A 14073-nucleotide genomic window follows, 5' to 3' on the forward strand; every position below is an offset into this window, starting at 1 on the left:
TGGGTTGCGCTTGAAGATGATGGTGGCTGTTGTTATGGTGTTTGGTGATGGAAATTGATTTTAAACCACCGATCTAGGTTTGGTAGAAAAGGATTTCTTGTAATTTTTTTCTTAGCCTGTGTAGCGATTTTAATGGTCACAAATTATTGTAATTTGATTTTTTTCTCTAATTTGTGATAAATTTTAACTCCTAAAATTATATTTTATAATTTAAAATTAAAAATGTCATTTAGGTTTAGATTCATCTAAATATAAGATATTTTACGGGAGAAAAAAAATATATTTTAACCAAAAAAATAAACATGTTTTTTTCTTATAATTTTTTAAAAAAATTGCAAGATAATTTTAAATATTTTTAAATTATATTAAAATTAACTATGTTTATGGCTGTTATACTTTTAGTATTTTTGACTTGTGTTTTGAAATTTAAATTAAAAAATATTTGTAAATAGAAACTTAAAACTAAAATGTATAAAGTACAGAATACTTGCTAGTAATGCCAATGAATGTAAGCCATAAAATAACATATAATTTGGTTAACTTTGAACCAAACACCAGAAAAGATAAAATAGGATCTACTTAATTAAAGATTTTTTTTATTTTCACAAATAATTATAAAGACTCTTATTTTAATATCCTTTCCTATTTTAAATACGTGTACAAAAATAATATCAGGTTTTCAAACAAAGTGAAAAAATAAAGTAACATTTTTATAATATTTATAAATACAGAATAAAAATTGGAAATGTTTTCTCAAATTAATCTGGCCCTTTGTACCAAAAACAAGTTAATCGGGTCCTTATAACTTGCATAACTGTAGTTTTAATAAAGAAGTTACCAAAATAAATTCATATATAGTTTGTGTATCTATTTTGATAAAAACTAAAACAAAAAGTGGAAAAACATTTATCTCGGAATACGTTAGAGAAATAATACAGATTATAAAAATGATAACAAAAATTGAATGAAGTTGAGAAAAAAAAACTCGAGAAATTTACACAACATCTTTTACTCATCGATTTCTTCTACACAATGCACAAGGTTCTTCAGTAATAGGGTTTCTTTTTTTTTTTTTAGAAGTGACTTACAATTACAATTCAAGTAAATTCGCCATGTAATTGAACTCAAATAAAATACAAACAAAATTTTTATGGATACATGACACATGTCCAAAATATAGAATGTTTCGTGTCATCAAAATAAATAGCAGCATCCTATTCTATACATAAATAACCTTCGAATTTACAATTTGTCATACCTAAGAAACTGTTGGGCCATTACGCCTCTAACTGCATTTATGTATATTCTGCACTATACATGGCAAGGAGAGAGGGACAAAATATTACAGCCTACAACAGTGTAGAAGATTGTCTAGAACTTATCAAATTGAGCCACTTATCATGCCATCATAGGCACTTGTATATGTGACTTAGGATCAGTGAGGAGTTGACATAAAATATGACAAACTATGAGCAAAATCAAGGCTAAAGGGCTTAAAAAGAATTTTGCATTAGATTAGAATTAAGAAGCAGGATTTGCCAAGTTAAACAGAAAGGCAACCAAAATTCATGACACATTGCATGAAGGGGGCAGTTTGTGATGCTGCTGTCATGTCAGCTGAAATTGCAACTGGGATTGTCCATTGCAGTGAAGGACACACAATCTGCTCCTGAGCTTTTACACTGTCAATTTCATTGGACAAGGGCCTGCTTACAACCTTCTTCCCCTTGAAGAAAATTTATGCCCCTGTCATAAAATCAGACACCTTGTCATTGCATGGAGAAAGAATGCATCAAATTTCATCCATTTTTTCAGGTAAGAGTTACTTTTCTTTTGCAACTATAGAGTGATTCTTTCCTTTTATAGAACACGGTTAAAAGTTGTACACTCAGCAGCTTCTGGTTTGGTTCAAAGGGTCATAGTCATAGACATCACCGGCTTTGACAAATCGACCCTTCACACGCTTTCTGACATCAGCCCTAGCCTTGCGAGAGGCATACCTTACTTTCTTCTCGAACCTAATAAGATAACCACAATTGATGTTAAATCACCAGCAAAGCAAATAAGTTATAAAATTTAGAAACAAATCATATCCAATAATTAGCAAGTAGTTATATTGCTCAGCAACAAAGATAGCAACCCAAACTAACGAACTTATGACAGGATATCCTTAATTGGAAGATCATATGGTGTTCAATGATAGCATGTTATGCATTCATTCCATTCATTGATCTAACACCACATCACGTGTGGTACATACATACACAAATGCACTACAGTGGGAGCTTGGAAACAACAACCATTTGCATAACTAGTGGGATTTTATTGGTTGAAATCTGTTGGAAAGCCACCTTAATTACGGTCAACCCTAGCCTGCCTTAGTTGCAGCCTGTTTGGGAGCTTCCTTAATTGCAGCCTCAAGTGTGGTGGTTTAGTTCCACATCAACTATAGATATGGCTTAAATAGTCAATCTTACAAGCTGGTTTTGTGGGATTGAGTTAGGCCTCAAACCAAAATTTTATGATGGCATCAAAACTAATCCTAGATCCATTGTTGGGCCACCTACATTTGCATTGCTGCAGGTCAGTAGCACTGGGTGTGAGGAGTGTTGGAAAGCTGCCTTAATTGCAGTCACCCTTAGCCCGCCTTAGTTGCAACCTCTTAAAGAGCTGCCTTAATTGAAAATTTGCAACCTCGAGGGTGGTGGTTTAGTTCCACATTGACTAGAAATGTGACCTAATTAGAGCTCATAGCTTGGACCGTCCTCACCTGTCATCACCTTACAAGCCAATTTTGTGGGGTTGAGTTAGGCTCCAAACCCAAATTCTAAGAAAATCTTGATACCTATTTTGTTCATCACTACCTTATCATTTCAGTGAACTGGAAACTGTAAGAGTGAAGAGAAAGGTATAACTTGGTTTATCAAGTTGGTCAATGAGATGATAAAATCAATGCTCTATGGCAATGAGTGTTAGGTATGAGGTGCCAACAAGAGCCAAAAAAATAATGTGTCCTGGACATGAGGATGTTCAGTTGGATGAGTGGAAATACAATAAAGATTTAGGAACAAATGAAACTGAGAAAGTCGGACCATCACCTATTGAGGACAAGATGATAAAACTTGGCTAAGGTAGTTTGGTCACCTGAGAGATGATCAATAGAGACAAGGACAGGTTCAGAAAACATCTAGGAGGGCAAAAATGGACAAAACTTTCTGCATAATTGTATTAGTGGCAGTGAGACACTGGGATACAAGGCCATAGATTTTTTATAATCTATATAAAAAGCTACAATCTACATATACAACTTAAAAAAAAAGAAAGAAAAATTGAGGATTCCCCCTCCCTCTTCCAAGCTGTTTCTGTATAGAGGCTTCACCTAATAGGATAAGGCTCAGTTGCTATTGTTGTTGTAAGATTAATAGTCCCATCTTGAGACCAGAACAAAGACATTGGATTGTGGCCTCCCACTACTTTCATGTCAACAAAGAAACAACAGTAATATGGAATCAACACCAATAACTATAAATAAAATCATTACAACTAACGTACTTCCGGGTCTTCTTCTTTTCCTTATAGCGCATGACAGCATTGCTGCGGTTAGCAGAATGCAGAGAACTCTCAGGGCAAGGAGGACACCAGGGAGGCTCTCCCATGAGAAGCATTGAAGAAGCACCACAATCTTGATAGTCACCAACACTATCTTTGGTAACACCAGAGAAAGAAATGTTTGATAGAGATTGCCTTGCCGTAAAACAAACAATTGGTTCAGTTTTTGTACTCATCATTGAGTCTGCAGATGCTGCATTGCTGCATGCTGGTTGGATAGCATTGACCAACTCAGCAGACGATCCCTAGAAAATAGAAAGAAAAGTTTAGATATGATGCAAAAACATTTAACTCAGATCCCACAAAAAAAAAAAAAAATCCCATCACTCAAACTTAAATGTATGCCCCATAAGTGGGAGAACAAAATATAAGTAAAGCTTCAAATAAATAAAAGAGATTTAAGGAATTGAAATACACAGATATATTCTACCTAAAAAAAAACACACATTTATATTTTTTATTATTGCTGGTGTTACAATTTTGCAAAATGGAGTCCAGGCAATCAGGACTAAACATCAGCACTTTGGATGTTATCAGTTTGTACATATTACAGATGAACTATATAGTTTACAATATGATGATAACAATTTTTTGATGATAAAGGTCACTGGAAGCACCGATGAGGAGAGCAGATTTCATTGTTTTTTAGTCCTATGAAGGAGGTGGGGAGGAGAGACCAAGAAGGACTTTGGAGAAAGCTGTTAATAGGAATCTCATGATAAATAATATCTCTGAAAATTTTATCCCTAACCGGGTCGAATGACGTCATGTTATTCATGTAGCCAACCTCACCATCTTCCTTCCCCTTCAAATCATTAAGATAATAAAGCTTGGGCTTACTCAATTAGGAAGGTACTTGATATAGCATTTAAAAGAAATTTAGGTAGTGGGAAAATCCTGTTGAGATTGAGGTGTAAGCCCTATATATAAATCGTTTCGTTCTATCATACAAATTAAGATATTCATTATCACCAGATCATCAGGGAGATAACAAGGGACACAAGTGAACAGGCTAAAAGATCATTGTAAAGTGTAAAATTTAATCACATTAAAATTCATAGATGCACATCTCAACAACAAAAAACATGGCTCAGTTATATGGAATAGATGATGCTCCAATAATAATAATAATAATAGAAAAATCAATCTTATCACAGGAAAGGATGGTGAGATTTGAGTACCTCAGCAGCAACAGCACCCTGACAATGGGAATCACCAGCACTAGCAGACATGTCCTTTGTCTCAAATAAGCTATTAATTCCACCATTTTCAAAAAGCTCTTCAGAGTGACTGAGAGCCATCCCAAAAAGTTCCTCGTAGTTCTCAAGTTGTAGATCCACTTCATCCATGATGAAATCATCATATAGATCATCATCTTCATATATTCCAGAAACTTTCTTCCCAGGACAGTACAACTGCAGATTCATCATGAGAGATTAACTAAGTAATTAGATGAAACAATAATATAGAAAACTAATGGTAGAGTAACTTATTTCAGTAAGAAGATAAAAGTTGGCAGAATCATAGATAATGGCCCTGTAGTTAACATGTAAGCTATAAGGTCATTGTGTTTTTGCAAGCACATCATTATGTCATTGCCATATACTGTCATCAAGTTGCATAGGTCAAAATGTTAAACTGATTAAGAGTAGTGAAGAGAGAAAATATACAGATGCCCAACCCTTGTAGATAAGGTGCAATTATCCATGTAAATAAGCTACAAGGACAATATTCATATCCTTTGCAAACCACTCACCATTTCTTTTCACTTATTTTCAATTATCATCAGCCCTAAACTTGTTCCCCCCCCCCAAAGGCCAAATAAAATCTTTTCAAATTAAATTGGCTACTGTCACATGCATTGAAGGTATCTAAAAGATAGAAAGTATCAAGCAAGGTCAGTTGTTCCTGCTTTGAGTTCAAGGTACCAATAAATCAGGAAAGCTGAAAGTTCTATGAAACTAAATTATAATTTTGACCAAGAAATAACATACAGGCAAAATCAAAGCAAATCTGTTTTGAATGCTGTAATAGTCATTTAGAAAATGAATTATAAATCAATCACACTATATAAAAATGATTTAGCCAAAAAAACGGCAGTTGATGAGAAACTACTTACGAATGATTACCAGATAGTTTTGCTATTAATGTCATGGCTTCTACAAATAAAACATCTATATCAAAACCATATAATAATTGACAAAAAGAACTCATTCCTTGCAAGCATACAATTTCATACACTGTTTCATTATTAGAATGTTCATCTCCATCACACCTAGTACGGTTATGATTTTCCAATAGTTTTGCCTATTATAAATAGATACATTACATATATCACATACATATCTAGTAGATATGTATAAAAATTCATAAAACATAATAAATATATAATTGCAATTCTGGAAATTCAAATTAAGAACAAAATTCTTGCACGTTACAAAAACAAAATAAAAATTATAAATCATTGTTATCATAATAGGAATAGTATCAATCTCATTACTTTCTTGAAATTATCCATAAAGAGGACAATTTCTATTTTGTGTTCATCAAGGGACAATGCTTCTATGTTTCATATGTAGCTGTATAGGATTTTCATAACTTTTTTAAAGGTTTGATACTTCACAATACCAAGATATGTATTGGTAAGTATCAGAGAGCATCAGATACAAATATTTGAAGCAAATTGAAGTACTGGTGCTTCATAGGTTTTTACTATAATTTTGTTGCTTCTATAAGGGGGAAAAAACAAACCATCAAATAAATTTACACAAAGAATTCATTTCTTGCAACCTAGCAATTTTGTTCGGCCTGCAGTTGCTAGAATGCCCAACAAATCCAGTACAGTTATACATTTGGGACAAAAATGAAAACATGAGGCTATACCTTGGGCATACATTCATTGGCAGGTCCAGGCGGCTGGTCTAGAATACGAGGTTCTGAGCTTGACTCAGGTACTGAAGATGTGCCAGCCCAAGATTTACCCTTGCTGGGTAGATCAGTCACTTCAGCTGAACCAGACACATTCTGCCCTTCTGGAGAAGCCCAAGCATTCTTATTGCTGTTCTCATTAATGCTCATCAAACCTAGTTCCTGCTCACATGCTTCACCCATAGAAGGGATGTCTAAGAAAAAGGACCATATTGAAGAAAATTCTGCAGCTGAAGGGCAGCCAGAGTAGCAATTGATTGATTGCCTCTTGTGTGTCGAAGAAGATGGTGAGGTACCATGACCCAACCAATCACAGTTCTGACAAAGTGAAATCTTCTCATCAACACACCTCACAAATGCAGGTTGCGAATTGCATCTCTCGCATACAAGGGTTCTCGAATGACGCCTAGAAAGGGCATTAGCAGAATGAACATTTCGATCACACGACAAACATAAGCACGCAGCATCAGAGCGGCAGTACACCAGGGACCTCTGGTCTCCACAAAAATCACATAAGTAACCCATCTTTAAACTGCCTCTACTTTTGCTCCTGAATCTAAATGAACAATTCCCTGTTATTAATTATATCTATACAAACTACAACAGAAGTTCCTTCTTATCTTAAGTTATTGAAACTGAACTGAGCTCGGTTGTAGAACTTACAAGCTGTTGGACAATATGATGAAGGAAGCTTTAGTTCAGTTCTGCAAATTCAGCTGCTGCAAAGAGATAATAAGTAAGCATTTTGACAAGAATTTATACCTACTTAGTAATATGAAGACTAGAGAAAAGAAAAATGAAAAGGGAATTCTAATGCAAACTATGAACAATGTATAGATGTCATGCCATGACTAGTAATTTATCGAACTGGGATGAAACAGTATGAATTGAAAACATGCAGCCAAGATCAAACAGTGTAGATTAGAGAGCCAACTAAAAGAAGAAAAAAAAATAAACAAATTGTTCGACAACCAAACTCACAAAACTATGTCACAGCAACAAGAAAATACACAAAACAGCACACAATTCTATCTAAAGAAGAATGATAAAAGATAAATTTAAATTAAATTATAAATAATTATGACTACATTAGCTCATGATAATACTTTGAGAAGAATTTCCAAAGGGAAATACGAGTTTAGATTTGGAAAATAAGAGTAAAAAAAAATAATTTTATACAACTGAATTATCATTTTTCAGACAAAGGAACCAACCAGACTTCTATTTTCAGTTAATAAAAAATGCATTTCCATCATAAGAGAACCGTAGTAGAAAATTCACTAAAAAAAATTTAACTCGAATTTAATGCGAATTAATTACGAATAACAGATCAATTCTCAACAAACAAAATGTCAGAAACATCTGCAAACACATCATCAAATAAACCCAAAGAAGAGAACAAAAGATGAAGCAGAAACAACAACAAATCTAATCACATCCAATTACCCCTAAATCAAAATTCTCAACTTTTCCTTATCTGAATCTCCCAGAAAAGTCTTCACCCCCAGAAAAACATGAACTTTGTAAAAGAAAAAAAAACACCTTTTTAATATTAAAAAAACAAAAAAGAAGGCATGTATTTGTACGAAAGATGCAACAGGGAGGAAGGAGAGAGAGATCAGAAGGCAAGAAAATTACCATACGGCAAGAAATACAGAGAGAGGACAAGATCGGTAAGGAAAAGGGGTCTGTTGCTTTTTTCAGAAAAACTATAAAAATAATATTTTTAAGCAAAAATTGAAAGCAAAGGAACCCTAGAGAGGTGGTGGAGAAAGCTGGACTTTTCAGAAGAACAAACACAGACCCTTTGTGTTTTGTGTTGTGTGTGTGACTGTGTATCTCTCTCTCTCTCCTCTGCTCTGTTCAGATAGATAGGAATAGGTAGAATTTAGATTAGATATGATGGGAGGGTTGGTGTAGGTGTAGGTGTAAGTGTGAGAAGAGAATAATGCAATGTTGTAGGTAATGTGACATGAGCAATGGAAAGAAGAGAAAAAGTGTTAGATTTTAGATTGATAATAGAAAGTGCATAACAAAAGAGTAAAAAAACTTGGTATGCAATGGCAAGTGGGGCCATGTCTTTTTCCCTAGTGAATGCAAAAGCTTATTAGACCACATCACCTTTTTTTTCTTTATTGGTCCACCCCATAAAAATAACTATTTTTTTAATCAAAATATTAATACAATTAATTCCAATAAGAAGGGTGATTAATATTTGTAGAAAATTGTTAGATAAATATATTTTTAAATATAATTTATTTTATATTCAAAATTAAGATTCAAATTCTAAGACTATTATTTTGATGAAAAAAGAAAAACATAAAAGAAATAGAAAGTAATATAAGATGAGATTCACAATTTTATTTTCAAATTTAATTCAAAAAAATATCTTATTTTACTCTCTTTTTTCCATTTTTTTCACTCTACTAAACAATATCCAAATTACTTAGTTAAACAAGAGACATTCTTATCACATGTTAACTATTGATTTTACCACCATAGTAGAAGAACCGAAGAAGTGGTACCCATTTTGCTGATTTGTTTGTTTGCCTAACAACATGGATTTTTCTCTCTCCTACGCTTTAGGGTATGGTGGCATATTTTATTGTGTTAAATGCTAAAAAAGCATTATTAGTTGTCGTACCGAGAATGAACTTTTTGCTAAAAAGTGCGTCACATGTTGGATGAGGTGGACAGATAGAAGGTTATTTTGTGACCCCTTTTTTCACAATCTGGTTCGCTTTTTCTGTTGCCTTTTCACACTCAGCTTTTATGAGTTTCTGTGGAATTGTTTTCTAGATGCCCCTTCACTGCACTGTTTATTTCGTATTCTCACACCAATCACTTGTTAATTACTAATTTCTCCAGCCCTGCTTATAATACATTTTTAATTAATTCAAGTCTCTAAAAAAATAATTATTTTTCTTAAATCTCTCAATTATTTATACCATCATTTTAAAACCATTTTTTTCTTATCTATATCCACTTAATTCATTCTCATTAAAGTTTGAAGAGATAATAATTAAATAAAAATATATAAAGAAAATAATATAATTAATGTATCTAAAAATTAAAAAAAATCTAATAAAAAGAAACAAATAAATTTTAAGAAAAGATCTTGTAATCATCGACGAAATAAATACTAATTTTAAAACTTATGCACATCATTAATTAATTATAATTTATATTTTTTTCTGTCGAAGAGTTTATCTCAGTATATCGATATAAATTGTTATAAATTCACTAATACATGTTTCTTATTCTTATGAATAAAAATAATTATTTTCTCAATTTCTTAAGTGTCAATATTAGAAGAAAAAAAATTTAATTTTAAATTTTAATATAATATTAATTATTTTTATTTTTTATGTCCTCGATAACATAGTAGCTTCTTCTTTTTTAGACAAAATAACATAGTTTTTAGACTGTTGTTGTATTGTTATATTGTTTCCTATGAAAAACATCAATTCTATAAAATTGTCTTACTCTTTCTTGATTTGTATAAATAAACTTAGAAAGACACTTATCATAGAACAGATGTAATATGTTTAGGATAAATTTTAAGAATTTAATTAAGATGGATTATTAGTGTAATCTTTTTTTATAATTTTCAGTTAATTAACTATAAGTAAAAGATTCTATTTAAACCATATTTTAATTATTTTATTATGAAGTATATAATATATTTCAAATAAAATTTTTAATAGTTTTAAAATAAATATTAAATGACTTTATGCAATAATCTTTTCATCAAAAATTAATATTTTTATTTTTAATTAGTATCTTCAAAATAATTATTAGCATATTATTTTATTGAAAATATGTACATAAAATTGTGGATAATATACTGATTTTCATATTCAACTGTGTAATTAAGTAAATTAATTCATAATTGTTTTTAGATAAAACTGAACATGGAATGGAGTGGACGATGGAAGTATAAGTATAATGCAACTTTAATATTACTTCCAAATTATATTAAAGAAAATAATGGAGAAAAACACATTCTTTTTGTTGTATTTACATTATTATTTTAAATTAAAATTATTTGGTATAAATCAATACAAATTAGAAAGAGTAACCCAACTGGTTTTTGATGAATTCTAAATAATGTGTATACTTTTTTTTTATCAGCCAAAAAGATATCATCATAAGGAAATGGTACAAGAAATACCACTCCAAAATACAAGCATGAATAAAAATCCCAAGCCTATATGGCTACATAATATTTAGATGATGCTCCCCCACTTAAATATACTATAACCAGAAAGTAGGAATCCCACGATTACCCCCATCAAAATTAATGTGTATGATTATGAAACTATCAATCAAATATATCACCATTAGGAAACTCTCTCGACATTTGCCTTGTTTCTTATAAATAAAAAAATGCCTTGTTTAATATTTGCATGAAAAATTCAAACTAGCATCCAGCTAAAGGGACCAGTTTGTCGGTTCAGAAAAATATTAATCAAACAAAAGCTAAATTATTTTTTCTTTTTGTGAAAGAAAATTTAGGATAAAGAAATATCACCAAAAGGTTGATCATGGTATATCAACGGACCAACCCAACTTGAGTTGACCAAAAAAAAACAATGGGGTTTGGTTGAGTTTGCAGATTTTTCAGGTTAAATTTTTGTTAACTCAATTGAATTGAGTCAAGTATTGGGTTCAATAATCCCATGTCCTGATTCGGCCTAGCAAAAAATAAAGAATTTTTAAAAATTAATATAATATTCAATATATATATATATATATATAAGAAATAATTTATAGATTTTTTGCTTTTTCTTGTCTTCTTTAATTTCCTAATTATTTTAATAATAAACCTTATAATTACCCAACCTAATACAATATAAATTCGATTAGGTTAGATTGGGTCCCATCGCCAACTAAAATTATTCCAAAATTAATCAAATTCAACTATTTTGATCATATAAGATAATTTAGATCTAAAAATTACTTATGCTCGCCTCAGCCTGATCAATGATCACTTTAATATCACCTCAATTTAAAGGCTTTGAATTTAAAGATGGTCTAAAACTTACATTTACTTTGTATTAAAGAGGGGTATTTGAATTGGCAAGATGTGGGATTTATCATTCTCTACTCAATCAACCCCTTAAAATTAGCTAAATTAATTTAAAATAGGCTGACATATTGGTTTAATAATAAATATATCAAGTTTTTTTGTTCTAATTAATTTAAAATTTACTTATCTTCTTAAACTTTATCCAAATCAAAATATCTCAGCTGAGATTAATAAAAGAAAATTTTTAAACATGTTCAACTAGTTGACAAAAAAAAAATTAGGTTACCGAATTTTTAATCCAACCGAAAGTTGGCTATTGCTTGGCGAGCAAACTCTATACGTAGCTCAAGAAGTCGAATTTTACTTAAAAAAATACCTAATACTTAACGTCGAGAAACTAGACATTCAAATAAAAATTAGTTTCACGTTTAAGAAATGAAAAAAAAAACTTTATAGCCCGTAAAGAAAAATGAAAAAAATACTTTATAAAAATATGAAATAAAAAAGTCAATCCTAATATTTTTTTGGCGAACTAAAAACATTTTTCAGTGATACTGAAAATTAATTTCTTTAAAAAATTAAAAGTAAGTAACGGAGTTTTTTTTTAATTATATTATATATTTTCCATATAAATCCTAATTTCAACTCTGATTTTAAGAGATTAACTTTTTTAAAAAATGGAAACATACTTAATAGCCCGTAAAAAGAAAAGAAAAAAAAGAAGAAAAAAGGTACTTTATAAGAGCATGAAAATAAAAAATCAAAATAATCTTAATTTTTTTATGTTGTCTTAATCTTCTGGTGGCACTGAGAGATAAATCTATTCCAAAATGTAAAAAATTAATGTAGTTTCTATACACGTATAAATCCTAATTTTCAAACTATATAAAGTCAACATCGTTTTTTTTTTTCCAAAAAGTTGTAGTTTAACCTTTAAGAAGGGTACTACGAGCTGAACAGTAACGGAGGGTAAAGTCAACAGTGAACGTGTTCTGTTTGAAGCCGAAATCACGTTTCTGCTCCAAATAAATGAATGATCGGTTTCAATAGTATTTATGATGTTTGACTACTTTCTAATCAAATTAATGTTATGTTTGGCTGTTTTTTATTTTAAAAGATGCTTTCAAATTAAGTGTTATCATGTTCCGTTCATAAGAGAGCTCTAATACCATATCAAAAATATGTGAAGAGATGTAAGTGATCCCTAAGTTGATGAGGCCAAAGTTCATAGAGCTCAAAGAATGAAAGAAGACTTTGTATAGACATTTCATTGTATTGATTGATTGATAAAAGACTATCAAAATGAATTACAAATGCTTATATTTATAAATCCTAATGGACTAACCACATTTAATTAACTTCTTAACAAATCATATACTCTAACAACCACTAAAAAGATGGGAGGGAGAGAAAGAGAGGAGTTTGACAAGAGAGAAGGTGAGCAGGAAATAGACTAAAACAAAAAAAAATTGTAATATTTAGATTGATAAAATTAAAAGATAAAAACTATGAAAATTTTCTATAAAAATAATGGGAAAAAATAAACAGTATAATACTTTTTATAAATATCCATAATTACATTTTAAAATACATATGTATAATTTTATATAAAACTTGAAATTTTGAAATAAATATTATAATTACATTTTAACGTAATGTTAAATTTTTTTATGAGGTCACATATATTCATGAAAGACATTTTTGTTCAAATAAGATATTTATCACTATCTGTGACAAAAAAAATTCTTCAAATGTTTAATGTAAGTATATATAAAAGACTCAAATTTAAAATCAGTAATTAAATTAAAACAACTCATACCATGTGTTCCCGACGTTTGATGGTAAAAAAATGTAATTTAAAATATAAAACAAACAATGTTGGAAATAGTAAAATTGTTAAATAAAGATACTGTAAAGCTAAATAAATGAAAGAGAAATTGTATAACCACGTTATCTATTCCCCTTCATAAATATTTCAACTTTGAAAAAAAAAAAGAAAAAATATTTATTTTAATATTTTCTAGGTATAACAGGTCATGAGTTGAGTGAATATTTGTAAACGATTAATTATAATTTTCTATTTTATGAGTTGAGTAAGTACATGTAAACACTTGTTTAGAATGTTTTCTTTACAATGTGCAATAGAGTCTCGAGACGTCAACTTAATTGATCAAACTTCGAGATGAATTAGGTGTATCCAAATATTCTGCATATATTTTGTTTCTTATAAATCTGATTATAGAAAATTTTGCATAATTTTCAACAAACGATTGTATTAAAATATAAAGATCAAATTGTAATTTTGTTCTTCCTTAAATTTTTTATATGCGGTTTTAGTTTTCCTTCTAGGAAAAGAATTTTGATTCTTTTATTTAAAAAATTCATAATTTTAGTTCATCCTCAATTTCATTTCTTTTATTTTAGTCCAATTAAATTTTTGACCTAATATATTCACTCAAAGTGTCATAAAAAATAATTCAATTGTCTGAAATGTAAAAAATAAA

The 14073-nt window shown here is 30.2% G+C and overlaps 1 protein-coding gene across 5 annotated transcripts; it reads right to left on the reverse strand.

Moving 5' to 3' along the window:
• Positions 1-1134: 1134 nt before the first annotated feature.
• LOC100783016 (zinc finger protein CONSTANS-LIKE 9) lies at positions 1135-8541 on the reverse strand. Of its 5 annotated transcripts, none has more exons than XM_014767127.3 (7): positions 8176-8541; positions 7201-7256; positions 6493-7093; positions 4791-5024; positions 3553-3854; positions 1887-2018; positions 1135-1746 (listed from the first exon to the last, which is right to left on the reverse strand). In XM_014767127.3, exons 3-6 carry the CDS (start codon positions 7060-7062, stop codon positions 1889-1891), a joined length of 1236 nt encoding a protein of 411 aa, XP_014622613.1. In that variant the 5' UTR covers positions 7063-7093; positions 7201-7256; positions 8176-8541; the 3' UTR covers positions 1135-1746; positions 1887-1888. The 5 variants fall into 5 exon arrangements, with proteins under 5 accessions (XP_014622613.1, XP_014622611.1, XP_006596415.1 ...); XM_014767125.3 differs by having other exon boundaries at positions 1858-2018; positions 8176-8540; XM_006596352.4 differs by having other exon boundaries at positions 1135-2018; positions 7201-7253; positions 8176-8540.
• Between the last annotated feature and the right edge of the window lie 5532 nt (positions 8542-14073).

Source organism: Glycine max, chromosome 14, assembly GCF_000004515.6.
Source record: "Glycine max cultivar Williams 82 chromosome 14, Glycine_max_v4.0, whole genome shotgun sequence".
Classification (NCBI taxonomy): Eukaryota; Viridiplantae; Streptophyta; class Magnoliopsida; order Fabales; family Fabaceae; genus Glycine; species Glycine max.

Bases quoted from the DNA above. Each gene is read 5' to 3' on its own strand.
- LOC100783016 (XM_014767127.3), bottom strand. From the start codon at position 7,062: ATGGGTTACTTATGTGATTTTTGTGGAGACCAGAGGTCCCTGGTGTAC. The intron at 3,855-4,790 runs GTACTCAAATCT...TCTATTTTCTAG, and splicing joins AGGGTGCTGTTGCTGCTGAG to GGATCGTCTGCTGAGTTGGT. The intron at 2,019-3,552 runs GTACGTTAGTTG...TTATCTTATTAG, and splicing joins GAAAAGAAGAAGACCCGGAA to GTTCGAGAAGAAAGTAAGGT.